Here is a 14,719-nt window from a genome sequence, read left to right as displayed (position 1 = left end):
AAGTGATTTCACCGTGAAGCATTAAAGGAGTCGGCTGCTGCAGGAGACTTTGGAAGCAGCACGGGGACACTGTCCAGATTCTCCACTGCATGTTCCCGAGCCTTAAAAGCCGTTTATAATCCCACGCTCTTATCCTGATTCTGAACTGCCGGAGTCTACAGCTGCCTCCGAGCAGAGAGCGAGGATCTCCCTGGCGTGTGAGTACCGTAGATCCCGGTAGAGAAGAAAGGCAGGGTAGAGCTGTCCCAAAAGTGCCCCCTCCCGTGCGAGTTGAACTACTTCTGGCTGCCGCGGCTCCCCAGCGCCCCTCGCCTCTCATGCGCTGTGTGATGCGACAGCGCTGAAAGCGGGGCAGGCTCCAGCGAAGGAAAACATCCACGTGGTAGAGCTGAAGAATAATGGGGCTCCAATAAAAGTGTTTCACAAACTTCCAGGTGACCGATCGAATTTCCACGCTGTGCATCGTGGGGACAGGTGGCTGGCATCCAGTGTCCCTGGCATGCACTTGTCAGTGTAACCAGCAATGATTTGCTCCGACACAGAGGCTGGTATTTCTATCTACATTCGCAAGAGCGGGGTTGATTTCCAGACCGTCAGTGACCAGGCTCTAAGTCCCCTATCGCAAATAACACCAGGAATGTCACAATCCACCTTCAGAGTAGTTTTCCAGTGACAATGATAATGCTGTTTTATTCAGTGCCATGGTGGACAGGGCTCTGCAGGGGTCTCCAAAAAGATCCTGCTTCCAGCAGCAGTGTGGCTTTATACATTAAGCACGTGCTTCATTTATACCGTAAAGTTTCTGGCCATGTATTTAATTATGTGCACGCATACGTTGCCGCAGAGCAGTAAGAGAGATACTCTAAGTAGTGAATAAAGCTGGAACCGTATCTGTTTTGCAGCAGGTAGAGCTGAGCGCTAGGACCTCGGAGAATCCTCCCAGTAGCAATCAGGACTACCTTAAACCCAGCCCAATGCCTCTTCCTGCGCCACTCTGCGTGCTGGATGGAGATCCACAGTCAAGAGCTGCAGCTCAGTGCTGGAGTACAACATTTCACAGGGAGCCCTGCAGAAGCAACACCTGTTTCGAGCCAGCCAAGAAAGACACAAGCACTTGTACGTTTCTGCTTTGCTTGTGGATCGTCAATAATTCTAAACCAGCGGACATCTGCTGAGCCTCCTGAGAATTCTGGATAATAGATCTGGACGTCAAAAGTTTTTTTTCTTTTTTTCTTTTTCGGATTTATCTCCGCCAACAACGTGAGATTCCCCCGCCCCCTTGCAGGATTCATGCTGATGTATGCAGTCTGTTATAGAGTAAAAACAGCGCATGCCTTTCTGGAGTCAGAATCCATAAATCCTGACGTAGCCTGTGCATCTTAAAAAAAAATCCCTATAACGCCTAGGTATTTAAGTTGCTATGGTCATTCTTATCTTAAACCAAATGGAGAAACTACGGATTTTTTTCCTTATTACAGTTGGATGGGCTGAAGACCTTACTGCTTGCTAAGAGCTGGGGATATATATACATATATATAGATATACACATATATATGTTTATAAATATGTCAGTGTGTGAGTATAAAGTGGTGGTTTCTTAGACTAACAGGGGTTTGACCTTGACCCTGTACCAGTCAAAACAGAATATTACTTTTATTTATGCATTTAATGGATTGAAGAAAGAACATTTTCTCTGTAACTGCAATAGGGAGGGGAAGTGGAGTGGATATACCCAATCTTATATCTCCTGGGTTTGGCACCATTATTGTTTATTCTTGTTCTCTAAAAACAGAATCTTCTGATGGCTCCCTTAGGTGAAGTTGGGAACTATTTCGGTGTGCAGGATGCAGTACCCTTTGGGAATGTGCCCGTTTTGCCGGTGGATAGTCCGGTTTTGTTAAGTGACCACCTGGGTCAGTCTGAGGCAGGTGGGCTACCCAGGGGGCCTGCAGTCACGGACTTGGACCATTTAAAGGGGATCCTCAGGCGGAGGCAGCTATACTGCAGGACTGGATTTCATTTAGAAATCTTCCCCAATGGTACTATCCAGGGAACCAGGCAAGACCACAGCAGATTTGGTAGGTATTATCATTAACCCTTTAGTGGTCATGTGATTAAATAATATGCTAGAACTAATAAAAGACGGGGGGGGGGAACGAGACGGGAGGAGAATGATTTATTGTTATTGTTATGACGGGCCAGCTAAAGAAATGTGTACGGAAATGCAGATACGCGGGTGGCACAACTGCAGCAGCCAAAGCAGCGGCACTTACAGTATTTTTAGTACAGTAGTAATATTTTCTAGCTTTAAATTATGCCTAAGGGTAGAGAGAGAGATTGGGAGTTTTTGTTTATTGTTCAGGACGCTTCTACTGAATGGGCTGATTTCAGGAGTTTAAAGGGTTTTTAATCAGTAACTACTACAATTTTAAAATCCACTGAGTTTCCTGAAGGGAGTGGCTCTCAGTCTGTAGTCACTTTTATGGAAGGATTTTAAAAAATATATCTTAATAAGTCAACTACCTGAATTATAAACTGGTCGTCTTGATTCTCAGGGAGGGATCCACCGGCAGACCCTCCCTGCCCGCACAAGATCTCTCTCTGAATGATCTCTGCGTGCATAACACAAGATCTTAGTCATGAAATAAGAATAATGACAATACATTGTAGGAAGTAGGAATTATAGGGCGCGCAGGTATCCAGTTAAGACCGGTGCTTGTCATTTTCCATAAGCATGCAGCAAAATGTGGGCTCCCTGAGCTATGTGTGTAAAGCTGGGAGCTAATTTTAAAGAGCATTCCGTGGATTTCATTTCCAGAGGTCGCTATTTGTGACTCAGCATTGACGACTGGGGGGCTTATGCCTTCATCCACTTTTAAGAGCCTGTGGGCGCACACGTAGTCAAATGGGCCTGGAGCTACCCTCCGGGCAGTGTAATTTTAAAGACTCTGTCGGGTGCATATATAAAAGTAGCCGAGTCACTTTGGATGGAGTGACTTATTGGTTTTAAAGGAGGGTGGTGCCTTCATAGCTATCCAGGCTTCCAGGCTTTTGGAAGGAGTTAACTTGTGAGTGAACCCACCTGACAGCACTTAAATTAGGTCGTAAAAACAAAGTCCTGTGGTGGGTTTTTTTCCCCTCCCCTTCATGTTTTAATGCCAGATGTTGAACAAGATCTAAATTGTATTTTATTGCTTTGTGGGTCTGTTTAGATAATACCCGTGTTGTAAGGGATGATCTCCAAAGGTATTCGAGGGAGGGCGGAGAGGATTAAAACGTGCACAGTCACCGTATAGCAGCCGGTGTCAGACTTTTCTGTCTGATAATGTAACGTGTGTTTCCGAACACCCTCCTTCAGCAGCCACACACAGCAGCACACCGCTCTCGGAGGTGCAGCTGACAGGGAAACTGGCAGGGCTTTCCCTGCTTTAGGATCGTTTTGCTAAAAGATTTGCACTTTTATAAACAAACGCACGTACAGAGGAAGGAACACCCGCTGTCTGGCCGAAACTAGGACGAAGACAATCAAATGTCTAATAAAAGAATGCGGGCAATGCAGCAGCGCGCAGCTGGGCTTGCCAGCCTAGCCGAAACTCTGGAGGAAAGTTGAGAGGGCTTGACAGTAATATCTGCCTGACGGCTGCACTCTGCCCCGGCTGCCCGCCCTTTCCGCGGGCGCGCACAGGTTAGTGTCAGACCCCGGGAGCGGGCTGCGTGTGCCCGGACGGAGCGGAGCTGGTGCCTTTGCGGAGCACCGGGGAGCACTTTGCCAGACAGCGGCAGCAGGCGGCTCGGGCGCGTTCCGAGGCGAGCCGGGCTCACGCCGCTGGCAGGTGTACGGCTGCCGCGCGGCGGCGGCTGCTATTTCGCGCGGCGGCCTGGGCCGTAGCCGGAGGGACTCTGCGGGGTCCTAGACCCCTCCGGGTTCCCCCCGTTCGGAGGGGCGCTGCCAGCTGGTCCTGCCCAGCGCGGCGGCGGGGACCGCGTTGTTCGAAGCCTGTTTTCCTGCCCGGCGCCCGGCTTTGCCGCCGTAGTGCTGGGGAGCGAACCGGAGCCGGAGCCGGAGCCGGAGGGGGCTGCTGCTCTAGCACTGCGGCGGAGGAGCTCTTTGCCTTCCCGGCAGTTTGCCGAAGCAAAGCGCGGGGCCGGTCTCCTGCCCGTTTGCAGGCGGGGCTGTGGGGGTTTGCAAAGGAGGGTCCCGGGGTGGAGGTGCTGGGAGCGGGTCCCGGTTTGACTTGTGCTGGGGCGGTGTTATCTCCCTGCAGGTGTACCAGGGCTGGATGGCATCCCCGGTGCCCAGGCGGGCGGGCGCTGACCTGAAGTCTCCTTTCCATCTTCTAGGTCAGGGACGTCCTATGCCGCACGTACAGCCAGGTCCTTCCTGTCCCAGAGCTAGCGGGATCCCAGTGGGGCAGCCGTGGGGTAAGGGCTGGCAGCGGGGGCTTCGGGGCAGAGCCAGGCAGTTCCTCAGGAAAAGGGAGGACAAAGGGGACCAGAGGCTATTTGTGACCCCCCCCCCGCCCCGCTGTGCGCTCTGGCCCTGGGAGCCCCGCTTTGCCCCAGAGGAGCCTACAGCTAAAAAGTCGACTTTGGGATGCAATTTTGGAGGCGTGCCTATGGCATGCCATGAATCCAGCTCGCCTGTGTTCCGGGAGCCTTAATAGTTTGCATTTTTACAGCCAAACGTACACCTTAAAAAATCGCTCAGTGACAGCCGAATTAGCTCCCCCCATGCCATCCCATGTGATCAAAGCCTTATCTCTCTGGGGTGACAAAGGATTTTTTTGATGCAGTCTCCTTTGGTCTAGGGCATTTGGTAGACAGTGGAGTCATTGTAAATTCAGTAACTCTGGGACAGTGAGAGGCGTGCCCTCTGCGTCAGCACCGCACTGCATGCACAGCATTAAAAACGCAGGAATATGCAGTGGGGGACGGGGCGGGGGGGAGCTGCTGAGAGGTGACCTCCGCTTCGGGACCCGCAGCCACAAAGAAGCGCAGCAATCAGCATCTGTACCAGCAGCAAGGGAAGGAGGAAGCTCCTACAAACCACCCACTCGACTGTCTATATAAGTCACCCGTGACCGCTGCGAGCCTGTGTTAGGCTTGGGATCCGAGTTTTATTCAGGAGAAAGGTGTGTGTGGGCGCAGTGGGTTTTATAGAGCTACTTCGGGACCAGCCAGAGTTGAGCCTGTGGGAGAGAGGAGCCAGGCTGAGGTGCTCGCCAAAGCGGGGAACAATAAATCTAGTGGGCTTTCTTCCCCTTGTGGAGGCCAGTGATCCACAGGGAGCTGCATGGCCTGACCTAGAGCATCTCTGCAGCAATCCTTGGGCAGTGGCTGCAGTGTATGTGACTAGCTGCCCGCCCGGCTGAAGGGGGGTGCAGACAATAGCTCCAGAAACGGGAGTGGAAGCAGCAGAAACAGCTTCTGGCACTTTTCCCCTCCTCCTTTTGGTGCTGTGTATATGTGATCTCCTCTCTCTCTTTTACCCGGCCCCTCCACTCTCTCCTTGGAAGGGACTGGGCTGGGGAGAGGGCTGGCATTGTAAAGAAGAAATGCAGGTAGCTAGCTCTATCCTTAGAATCACAGAACCATATGGTTAGAAGGGACTGCAAGGGTCATCTAGTCTAACCTCCTCCAAGATGCAGGAACTGTTATGTCTAAATCATCCAAGACAGGTGGCTATCCAGTCTTTGCACAAGGAAAACGCTCACTGAGTTCAGGGGTGGGTAGCCTGAGTAAGGACTACATTCCAGGGGCCTGGATGAGAAATAAAGGACACCAGAGACAGGAAAGGAAGCCTGCAAGAAAAAAAGTTCCCATTTTCTCTCTTACCTTCCCTGTTACTGACTGCTGCTCTGCAAGTGTGGTGGCGATGATGCAGCAGCACCACCCCCAGAAACGTCGTAACACCTCTGGATGCAGTAACTACAACAAAACATAGCATCCTTGGAACTGCAGCTGAGTTGCACTTGCCACTGACCAACACAACTAGCAATTTTGCCAGCTATTTTAAGTTATCTAGGGTCAATATGCTCTGTCAAAGCCTGAGGGGCCTTCCTGCCTCTTGGGGAGTTGTAGCTGCTCTCTGGTGCTTTAATTGGCCTAATGTGGCCATGTAGGAAAAGAGAGGTGACAGCTGTGACTGTCAGGCAGTACTTCCCAGCTGAAATGTTTGTTCCAGCGGAGTGCCAAAATCAGAGCTTTCCAAAAGCAGACAGTAGGTGTCCAGAAAGAAGCTGCAGTAGCAGGGCTGCTCCAGCAGTGATCTGTAGGGATTGGGGGAAAGCCTGGGAAATCATTCTCCTCTCCCCTGTCCTTTTCTTCCCTGTATTCCCCTCCCCATTTTGAGCTATCTGTTTCATGAGTCTGAACTTCAGTAACTTCATAACCAGGGAGTGTATCTTTTTTCCTCCTCTCTATTTTTTCTGTGGTAGCATTATCACTTGCTAAATATAATACAGCACAGTGCTATTTACCTAGCTCTTTGGCTCCAGGTCCTTTGTGGCTTCCCTCCTCTGTGCTGGGCACCTCATTACCTCCTCTCTGGAAATTTCACAAATAAGTCACTGATGGCAATGATGCTTATTTAGTGTACTGGTGATTTATGACATTTCAGGGTGTTAAGTGGAAGCCACATATGCCTTAGTCCTGCAATATGAAAAATAAATAACTATATTGAGTGAAAAACAGAAATGTACAAAGGGTGGGACAAACACAGTCCCTAGCTGAAAGTTATTCATTATTTAAGGCCAAAGAAAATACATTCGTAGTTCCAGTTTTTACTATTGTGTATTAGACTAGATAAAAGTTGAATTTATTCTGCAAAAGGTGTACCTACTCACCTCCCATGACATTGGTAGGAATATAGGAATTGCTCTACATGGTCAGACAAATGGTCTGTCTAGTCCAGTATCTCTAACATGGTCTAGTATTAGATCGTTCAGAGGAAGGTGCAAGAAACACTGATGCTGGCATTTGTGGAGTAACCTTCCCACAGGAGAAGTTTCTTCCCAACTTCCTTGGAGAGAAGTTGGATTCTGCCTAGAAGCAGAAATGCTCAGTGTCTGAGAATAAGATGCTCACACATTTTAGAAAATTATATCTTCATTTTGGAGGCTGTCAGATTTTTTACTACAAATGGGGCCTAAGCCTCAAAGTTCGGAGGTGTTTTGTCCTGGTATTTTAGTTTGGACTACTCTAATTTTGAAGGGAAAATATCCCTTTTAATTTACTATCCGGTTCAACTTGTAAGTACTACGTGTACATTACACAAACTATAAAGTGAAAATATTCACAAGGGCATAAGGCCAAATCATGCAATCCTTAAACTGGCAAAACTCCCAATGAAGTCAATGAGAGTTTTGCTTGAGAGTAAGGACTGCAGGGTAGGCCCAAAATAATCTCTTGAAGTACTCTGGTGTGTAACATATAATACTACTTGTGAATGGGCTTGTGTATTTAAAATATTCAGATGGCTCTATTGTAATCTCAAATATGTGGGTGTTCCTTGCCAGTTACCTTGAAAAATCTGCTACTGTGCTTCAATAGAACATATGACAGCACTTCCTCCCAACCCCCCAGACAGTCAGCAATGTGCACCTAAATATTTGAAATTAGAGTGGCAATTAAAGTTATGCTCCACTTTTATACATGCTCAGCATTACTAACTTAGAGCTACAATATGGAATGCTATACACTTAATATAAGAGTTGACTCATTTAAAATTCCCTGGTAATGTATATCAAGTAATATGATAGTTCAATGAAAGCCTTACAGAAGAAGCCTCATTAACAAGATTTGGAAGTATTATATATGCAACGATTAGGGGAAAGTTTTAATTGTTTCAATGGGCTGATTGTGTCTGAAACACCACCATAAATACTGTATGTTGCATACCATCTCTTGTTGTTATTTCAAAGACAAAATTCCATAATTACCAAATATTTCCCCACTACATTGTACAAAGCAATTTAAAATATATAGGCCTTAATATGTCAGGGTTATCAAAACTGTAAACATACAGTGTAATGCTGTAAACATACAGTGTAGTGCTTATATAAAGTAACGATCAATAGTCCCTTATAGGGAATACATTCCATCTTAACATTATGTTGGCTAGAAAATTTTCCCATAGGCTTTGACTTATATTTTATTAGAATTATGTGGCTCATGCCTATTATTGATTAGCACACAGACTATATTTTGTGAGAGATGAAAAATTAATTGTTCATAAATCTATGAAAGTACTTATTATCCAGATAAGACTCAACACTGCAATATTAGACTATGTTATTGTTTTATGTAAATATAATTTCCAATAAGCTTTTTTTAGATATACATATTTTACCAATTTATTGAAAATGCTTCTCTACATTTTATCGTATGGCTCAGAAAGTAGCTTAATGCAGCAATATGCTTCTTTTGTATTAATGTTGCAGTATAGTTGTTATGAGATCATTGTAGTCTTGCACCAATACTGCAAAATGAAAAATGATGTCTATTTTGTTCCACTGAAATTCTAGATTTGTACAAGTCTTGGGTGGTAGCATCCTGGTTGATGAGGTAAGCAATTTGCAGGGAAGGGAGGGAAAAAAACCCAGAACCAGGTGACTTGGTGATGCAGATACTCGTTGTACCATGCACGCTGAACTCTGGGAACTTTGCAGAAGCAGTGTTCCTCTGCAGAACATTCTGATCTATAGTGGCCAAATGCCTCTTTGGGAGATTGATGTAAAATGTACAAAAATCATTTATGCAGGTTTATTTGGAGCAGGAATATTTTAATTTTCAAAGTTAGGATGAGTAAAAATATCATCCCAGAGAGTTAGATGGATAGTTTTGTAGACAAATGTGTGTGAGACTCTGGACTGCACCTCAGATTTTTATTTCATAAGTTTGTGGAGGACTGTGCTGTGAGTAGATTTCTTTCCATGTATGTATTCCTCATTCAATGATGCTTGGAAATGAATGCTTCTCATAGCAAACACATAACATTTTATTTTCCTCTTGCAGTTTTTATTAAAACATGTTTTTAGGGATTTATTTGGCAAAACAAATTTCATAGCCAAAATTAACATGATTAAGGAATCTATCTGAATACTTTACATTTTTTTCTTTGAATTTATTGTTTGTGGTGCAAATCAGGATACTGATAAACATTGTGTAATATGATCATGCTGTAGAGTTTTGTTTAAATAAATGCTGGAAAAGGTTGAGAATAATCTCTTGGCTTGACACCCTTATGCTATCTGCAATGCATCATTCTAATAGAGGCTTAGGAGAGTTAACTGTTTCACATATTGTGTATTTTAAAATAACATTCAGTAGTTTTTCTACTTGTTGGAGAGACAGCCCTAAAGTGGAAAAACAATTTTGATAATATCTCCTTGTCAATTAGTGATCAATCAAAAGCAAATAATCTTCAAATGGAAACAACCTGTACATTTCTTTCGTTCTGTATTTTGCAGGTATACTGGAATTTATCAGTATAGCAGTGGGCCTGGTCAGCATTCGAGGGGTAGACAGTGGACTGTACCTTGGAATGAATGAAAAAGGAGAACTGTATGGCTCGGTAAGTTCTTTATCAGTTTCGAAAATCGTGCTCTCATCTGATTGCATTAATTATTATTAGTGTCACAGTAGCTCCCAGATGCCCTAATGAGATCTGAGGTCCATTGTGCTAGGCATTGTACAAACCCATAGCCACTGCTTTAAATATTTTACAATCTAATTTAAGACAAGATAGAGCAAATCAATGTAATAAACAAGTGGGGAGAACAAGGGTAATAGTGGCAGGGAAGAGTGATTATGTAGACAGACTACAACTTTCAAGTTTTTTTTTTTAAATGATAGTAGTCAGGAAGTTTTAATGTCCCTTGTTTATAAATGATCATGGCTAATAGGCCATTTACAGTAGGCATCGTAGTAGAAGTCGGTCATAAGGAGGGATTTTAATTAGGACAAGGTGGCTGGTTTTGTGGATATATTGGGGGAGCTCTTTTCAGGCATAAGGGATGTATGGAGAACCAGTGATAAAAGTTATCGTCCTTGGAAGGGGCAGCAGAAGTTCCAAGAATGGAGAGGTAGGAAGAGGCTAAATTATGCAGGGCCCTAAAAGTGAGGAAAAGAAGTTTGTTGTTCTTGTGTTTGAAAACTTGGCAAGATTGTGAGAGAGAGGGGCAGGAAGGGTTTGAGGAGGGAGGAGAATGGTGTCTAGGGATTTCCAGTGTCAGAGCCAGAATGAAGAAGTAGTGCTACTGGAGAAGGAGGGTGGCAGGACTGACGAAGGAGAGAACATGTCACTAGGCTTCCTTCAGAGGCAGATACTGGTGATGAGCAAGAGAAGTGTTGGAGGAAATGTTGTTTGAAGGAGCAAGGGAGGGGCTGTGAGCACAAAGAGCGGGAGAGGAGAAGCCCAGTGCCCCCAACACATGTTCCATTGGAGATGATTTGGGGTAGGGAGTGCGTAGAAAAGGAGAAGCTTCCACATGGGAGAGGTCCAGCAGAGCAGTTTCCAAGGGAGAGCCAGGTTTCATCCTCTGTCCTCTGACACCATGCTCTGTGAGAGCAGGGATATAGAGGAGTCAAGGATGGAGATGGAGCAGGATGAGAGATGGAGCAGGATGAGAGAAGTGGGGCTTGAGGAGTGTGGGAGGAGAGTCCAGAAGGACAGAGGTGATTAAATGGGCAATCTTAAGAAATAATTATTGTGCAATTATTGGATCAATAGCCCAAAGAACTAGTTAAGTTATGAAGCAGTTATATGACTGAATTATGCAGAGAAACAACAGTAATATTACTGATTTTCAGTTCATGGGGTGAATTTTTTCAAGCAGATAAACATATGTCCAATGAACCAATTAAATTATGGTACACTTTTCAGATTTTATTTAAAGCAAATATCTAAGGATAACAAAAGGCAAATAATTTAAAAATGACTCCTTTTTACTGATGAGGCTTTAATAAATGGATTTGGGAAGTTAATTTTAGTAATGTGACAGAACTTTGCCATGTTAGGTTTGTATTCTGTGTTTGTATTATAATGTCACACTGAACTAGTGAAAATATTCCTTGTTAAATATTTCTTCAAAGTTATATTTTAAAAAACGGAGCCCTTCAGATTGGAGGATTGCCAGGCTGGGGAGTTCCATTTTTAAATGCATGACAAGAGATTGCTTGTCCTCATACTACAGAGATGCAGCATACCAAAGATTGATGGTAATCAAATTGTATTACTTTCAATGAAACATAAGATGTAATGGCTACTCAGTGTTATGATACTCAAAAGCCTTGTCAACACTAGCAAAATTAGTACCCATATTTCAGCAACTGCCAGCTACTGTGAAGACAGGGCTCAAAGCAGGTTTTTATGACAGTGTCAGAAGTGCCTAGTCTACATTAGTGTAATAGGATCAGAGCAGGTGCATTTCTGCTGGTTGTTACTGTTAACAGGTGCTAACTTTGCTAGTGTAGATGCAGTGAGTGGGAAGAATATGTATTTACATTGAAATATCTCTGGGTGAACATTATAAAAGGTGTGACATGTGTCCAGTACTTCCAAATCAACTGCCTTAAGGCACATATCCTCCCTTTTTTGTGTTAAAAGGCATGGAATTTGAGGCCTTATCCTGAGATATCTTTAGCACCACTGGAGAGGGGATAGGTGGCAGAGTAGAACACCCAGGGTATGTGACTACTGACAATTCTCACAGAAGGCAGGAGATTGCTGGGAACAACAGTGTCAGTTTTGGCAAATTTTGACCCATCCATGCTCCCCCGGGCTTTCCTAAAGCACTGCCTATTAGGTAGATCCCCAATAGCTGTTCATCCTCCCCTCTTCACAATATGTAAGCTTCAAAAGGAGGAGCTCCTCCATCATCATTATAACATTTAAAATCTTAAATGCCTGTACAATTATTTTTCTTTGTAACAAGCTGCTCTCAGGAAGGAACATGCTATGTAGAGTGGCTGTTTTCAGAGTCCTCCTCTCTACCCCCATGTTCTGGCCTTGGCCATGCAAAACTCAGTATTTGTGTTGCATCCATGGAGAGGCCAGAGGTAGTTCTTGGTGGCCATAATTGGGAGGCTGCTTTGCAGTAACTTTTCCTTCTGTGCAGCTACTTTGTCCCTTCCACTCATGTTGACTCCCCTTTTCAGCATGCAAAGAAGACTCAGTATGATTCCTCTTCACAATAGAGCACATGCAACAAGATGAGATTTAATATAGATATAAGTTAAGTTTTGTTACTGGAAGAGGAAATTAATATCTGTGTTTCAGTCTGTAAATTATTTGTCTAGAAAATAGCTAATTTGATTAAGACCTACATGAAATAATCTATAGAAAACTAAGCATGACCTTTCCCGACAAAAGTACTGTGTGTGTTTGAAGAGATATATTATAGTGTGGGTGTGTTGCTTAGGAAGGTAATGAGACCTTGCTACAGCATCTTGTCAGGACTTCATCTGTGATATTATATGCACTTCTGGTTTGTTCCTGTAAATTTGCAAGGACATATACAAGAAATCCAAAGATTCGCAAATAAGACATTTTGAGAAGAGAGATTTTCATAGTCCACAAAAAAATAACTTGGTGTAGGTAAGAGGGCATAATGTCACATTCCATAAATACCTTTCAGACTACAATGTAAATAAAAGAAGAGAATTATTTGGTCTCTCAAATGGTAGGACAAGGAGCAAGGAAACTAAGTGAGAAAAAGTTTAGGCTATATGTTAGGGAAAAAAGATCTGAAGAGCAATTGGGCTAGGTAAGTAGTCAAAGCATCACTGCAGATATGTAAGAACAGGACAGAAAAAACGCTATTGGAAAATAATGTCACCTTGCAATAACACTTAGCATCTTTGATCCAGAAAAATCCCAAATACCTTAGACTCACTTCATTTCACCACCACTGTGAGATCAGTCTTTCATGGGAGGGGGAGCAGAGAAGTCTTTAGGCACCAACCTCACTGCACAGCATAATGGTCCAGCTAGCTGTGACGTTGCAGTCTATATGGTTTTATAAAAATACGCTAATGAGTGAATATAATGTAACTGGAATATGCTTCATGCAAAAGGTCTCTTGTAAGGTATCATTACAAAGCTTATAATCTGAGTGTGATCATCCTATTTGTATAAATGTACCACTCCTGTATCTGAAACTAGAAATATGAAATATAACTCTGAGGGCCTATTGTAATTATGCAAAGTGTGGGCCATTAATGGTGGTTTGGAATCTTGATGACTCTCATTAACCAGGACAATTGTCTGCAGATGGGTGTAAGTCTTCCTGTATGTGTGCTGGCAAGTGGGCAATGAAGTCTTGCAGTGACATATGATCATGTCACCTGAACTGGAATCCATCTTGAACCTAGTGTCTTTACATTGAGAAGGAGGGGGGTGGGAACCCAGAGAGGGACAAAGGATTCCCGTCTTACTCAAAAGATATATAAAGGGGTGGAAGAAAACAAAGGGTGTGGAGCCATCATGAAGAATCCCCTAGCTACCACCTGAGCTGGAACAAGAGCTGTACCAGGGGAAAGAATTGTGCCCAGCCTGGAAGGTGTCCAGTCTGAGGAAAAACTTACTGAAGCATCTCTGAGGGTGAGATTATCTGTATTCAGTTTGATTAGACATAGATTTGCGCATTTTATTTTATTTTGCTTGGTGACTTACTTTGTTCTGTCTGTTACTACTTGGAACCACTTAAATCCTACTTTTTGTATTTAATAAAATAACTTTTTACTTATCAGTTAACTCAGAGTTTGTATTAATACCTGGGGGAGCAAACAACTGTGCATATCTCTCTATCAGTGTTATAGAGGGTGAACAATTTATGAGTAAAATTGATTTATTTGGGTTTAGACCCCATTGGGAGTTAGGCATCTGAGTGTTTAAAGACAGGAACAGTTCTGTTAGCTGCTTTCAGGTAAACCTGCAGCTTTGGGACAAGTAATTCAGACCCTGGGTCTGTGATGGAGCAGACGGGAGTGTCTGCCTCAGCAAGACAGGGTGCTGGGGTCCCTAGCTGGCAGGGAAGGCAGGGGTAGAAGTAATCTTAGCACATCAGGTGGCAGCTCCCAAGAGGGTTTCTGTGATCCAACCTGTCACAGTGGCGTAGTCGAGCAGGCTCTGTGCACAGCTGATTGCTTTGAGGTACTGGTAGTGATTTTAGGCGAGTTTTAAGTGTGGTGGCTGGAGAACAGACAAAGTGGTTACTGGTTTGTTATTTTCTATTTGCTTATTTCGGGTAAGGGAAGTAGGGACAGAAAAGGAAGCAAAATAAATAAGATTGAAGATCAGAAGAAGCTAGAACTATACAAGTTGCAAATTGTCCAGAAAGGCTGAACACTGGGCACTGGGAAAGTCTCTGTTAACTAAGAAGCCCCTGAGCTGAGTGCATCTCAGTTTCAGTGAACTGCAGACAGGTGTGGCCCAACCTCTGTGTCTGTGCTGAAGCTGACTGGAATGTCTAAGTTAGCAAGACAGGAGTGGAGGGGTGCCTGTTCTGGCAGGAGGGGATCCTCTGTGGTATCCCAGCTCATCGAGTGATGGTCTTAAGGGAAGACAAATAGAAATTGATGTACAATTTGCCCAGAAAAAGGCTGCCCTGGAAAAAGAAAAGGCTGCCCACCAGCCTGGACTTAAGAGACAAAGCAATTAAGACCCAGAAGCAGGAACTGGCTGTAATGGAGTGGAAGAGGTGCACAGAGACATATA

The 14,719-nt window shown here is 44.2% G+C and overlaps 1 protein-coding gene across 2 annotated transcripts in view; it reads left to right on the top strand.

Moving 5' to 3' along the window:
* Positions 1-957: 957 nt before the first annotated feature.
* The window catches only part of FGF9 (fibroblast growth factor 9), a 32,216-nt gene continuing 18,454 nt past the window's right edge, over positions 958-14,719 (top strand). Inside the window, exons 1-3 of one of the 2 annotated variants that reach the window (XM_045017600.1) lie at positions 958-1,116; positions 1,815-2,078; positions 9,471-9,574. In XM_045017600.1, the coding sequence (XP_044873535.1) occupies positions 975-1,116; positions 1,815-2,078; positions 9,471-9,574 (510 nt within the window). In that variant the 5' untranslated portion in view covers positions 958-974. Of the gene's footprint in view, positions 2,079-9,470; positions 9,575-14,719 lie in introns of both variants that reach the window. The other variant, XM_045017604.1, reaches the window with a different exon arrangement.

The sequence above is a fragment of the Mauremys mutica genome, chromosome 1 (assembly GCF_020497125.1).
Source record: "Mauremys mutica isolate MM-2020 ecotype Southern chromosome 1, ASM2049712v1, whole genome shotgun sequence".
Classification (NCBI taxonomy): Eukaryota; Metazoa; Chordata; order Testudines; family Geoemydidae; genus Mauremys; species Mauremys mutica.
This window is presented reverse-complemented; position numbering and strand designations above follow the sequence as displayed.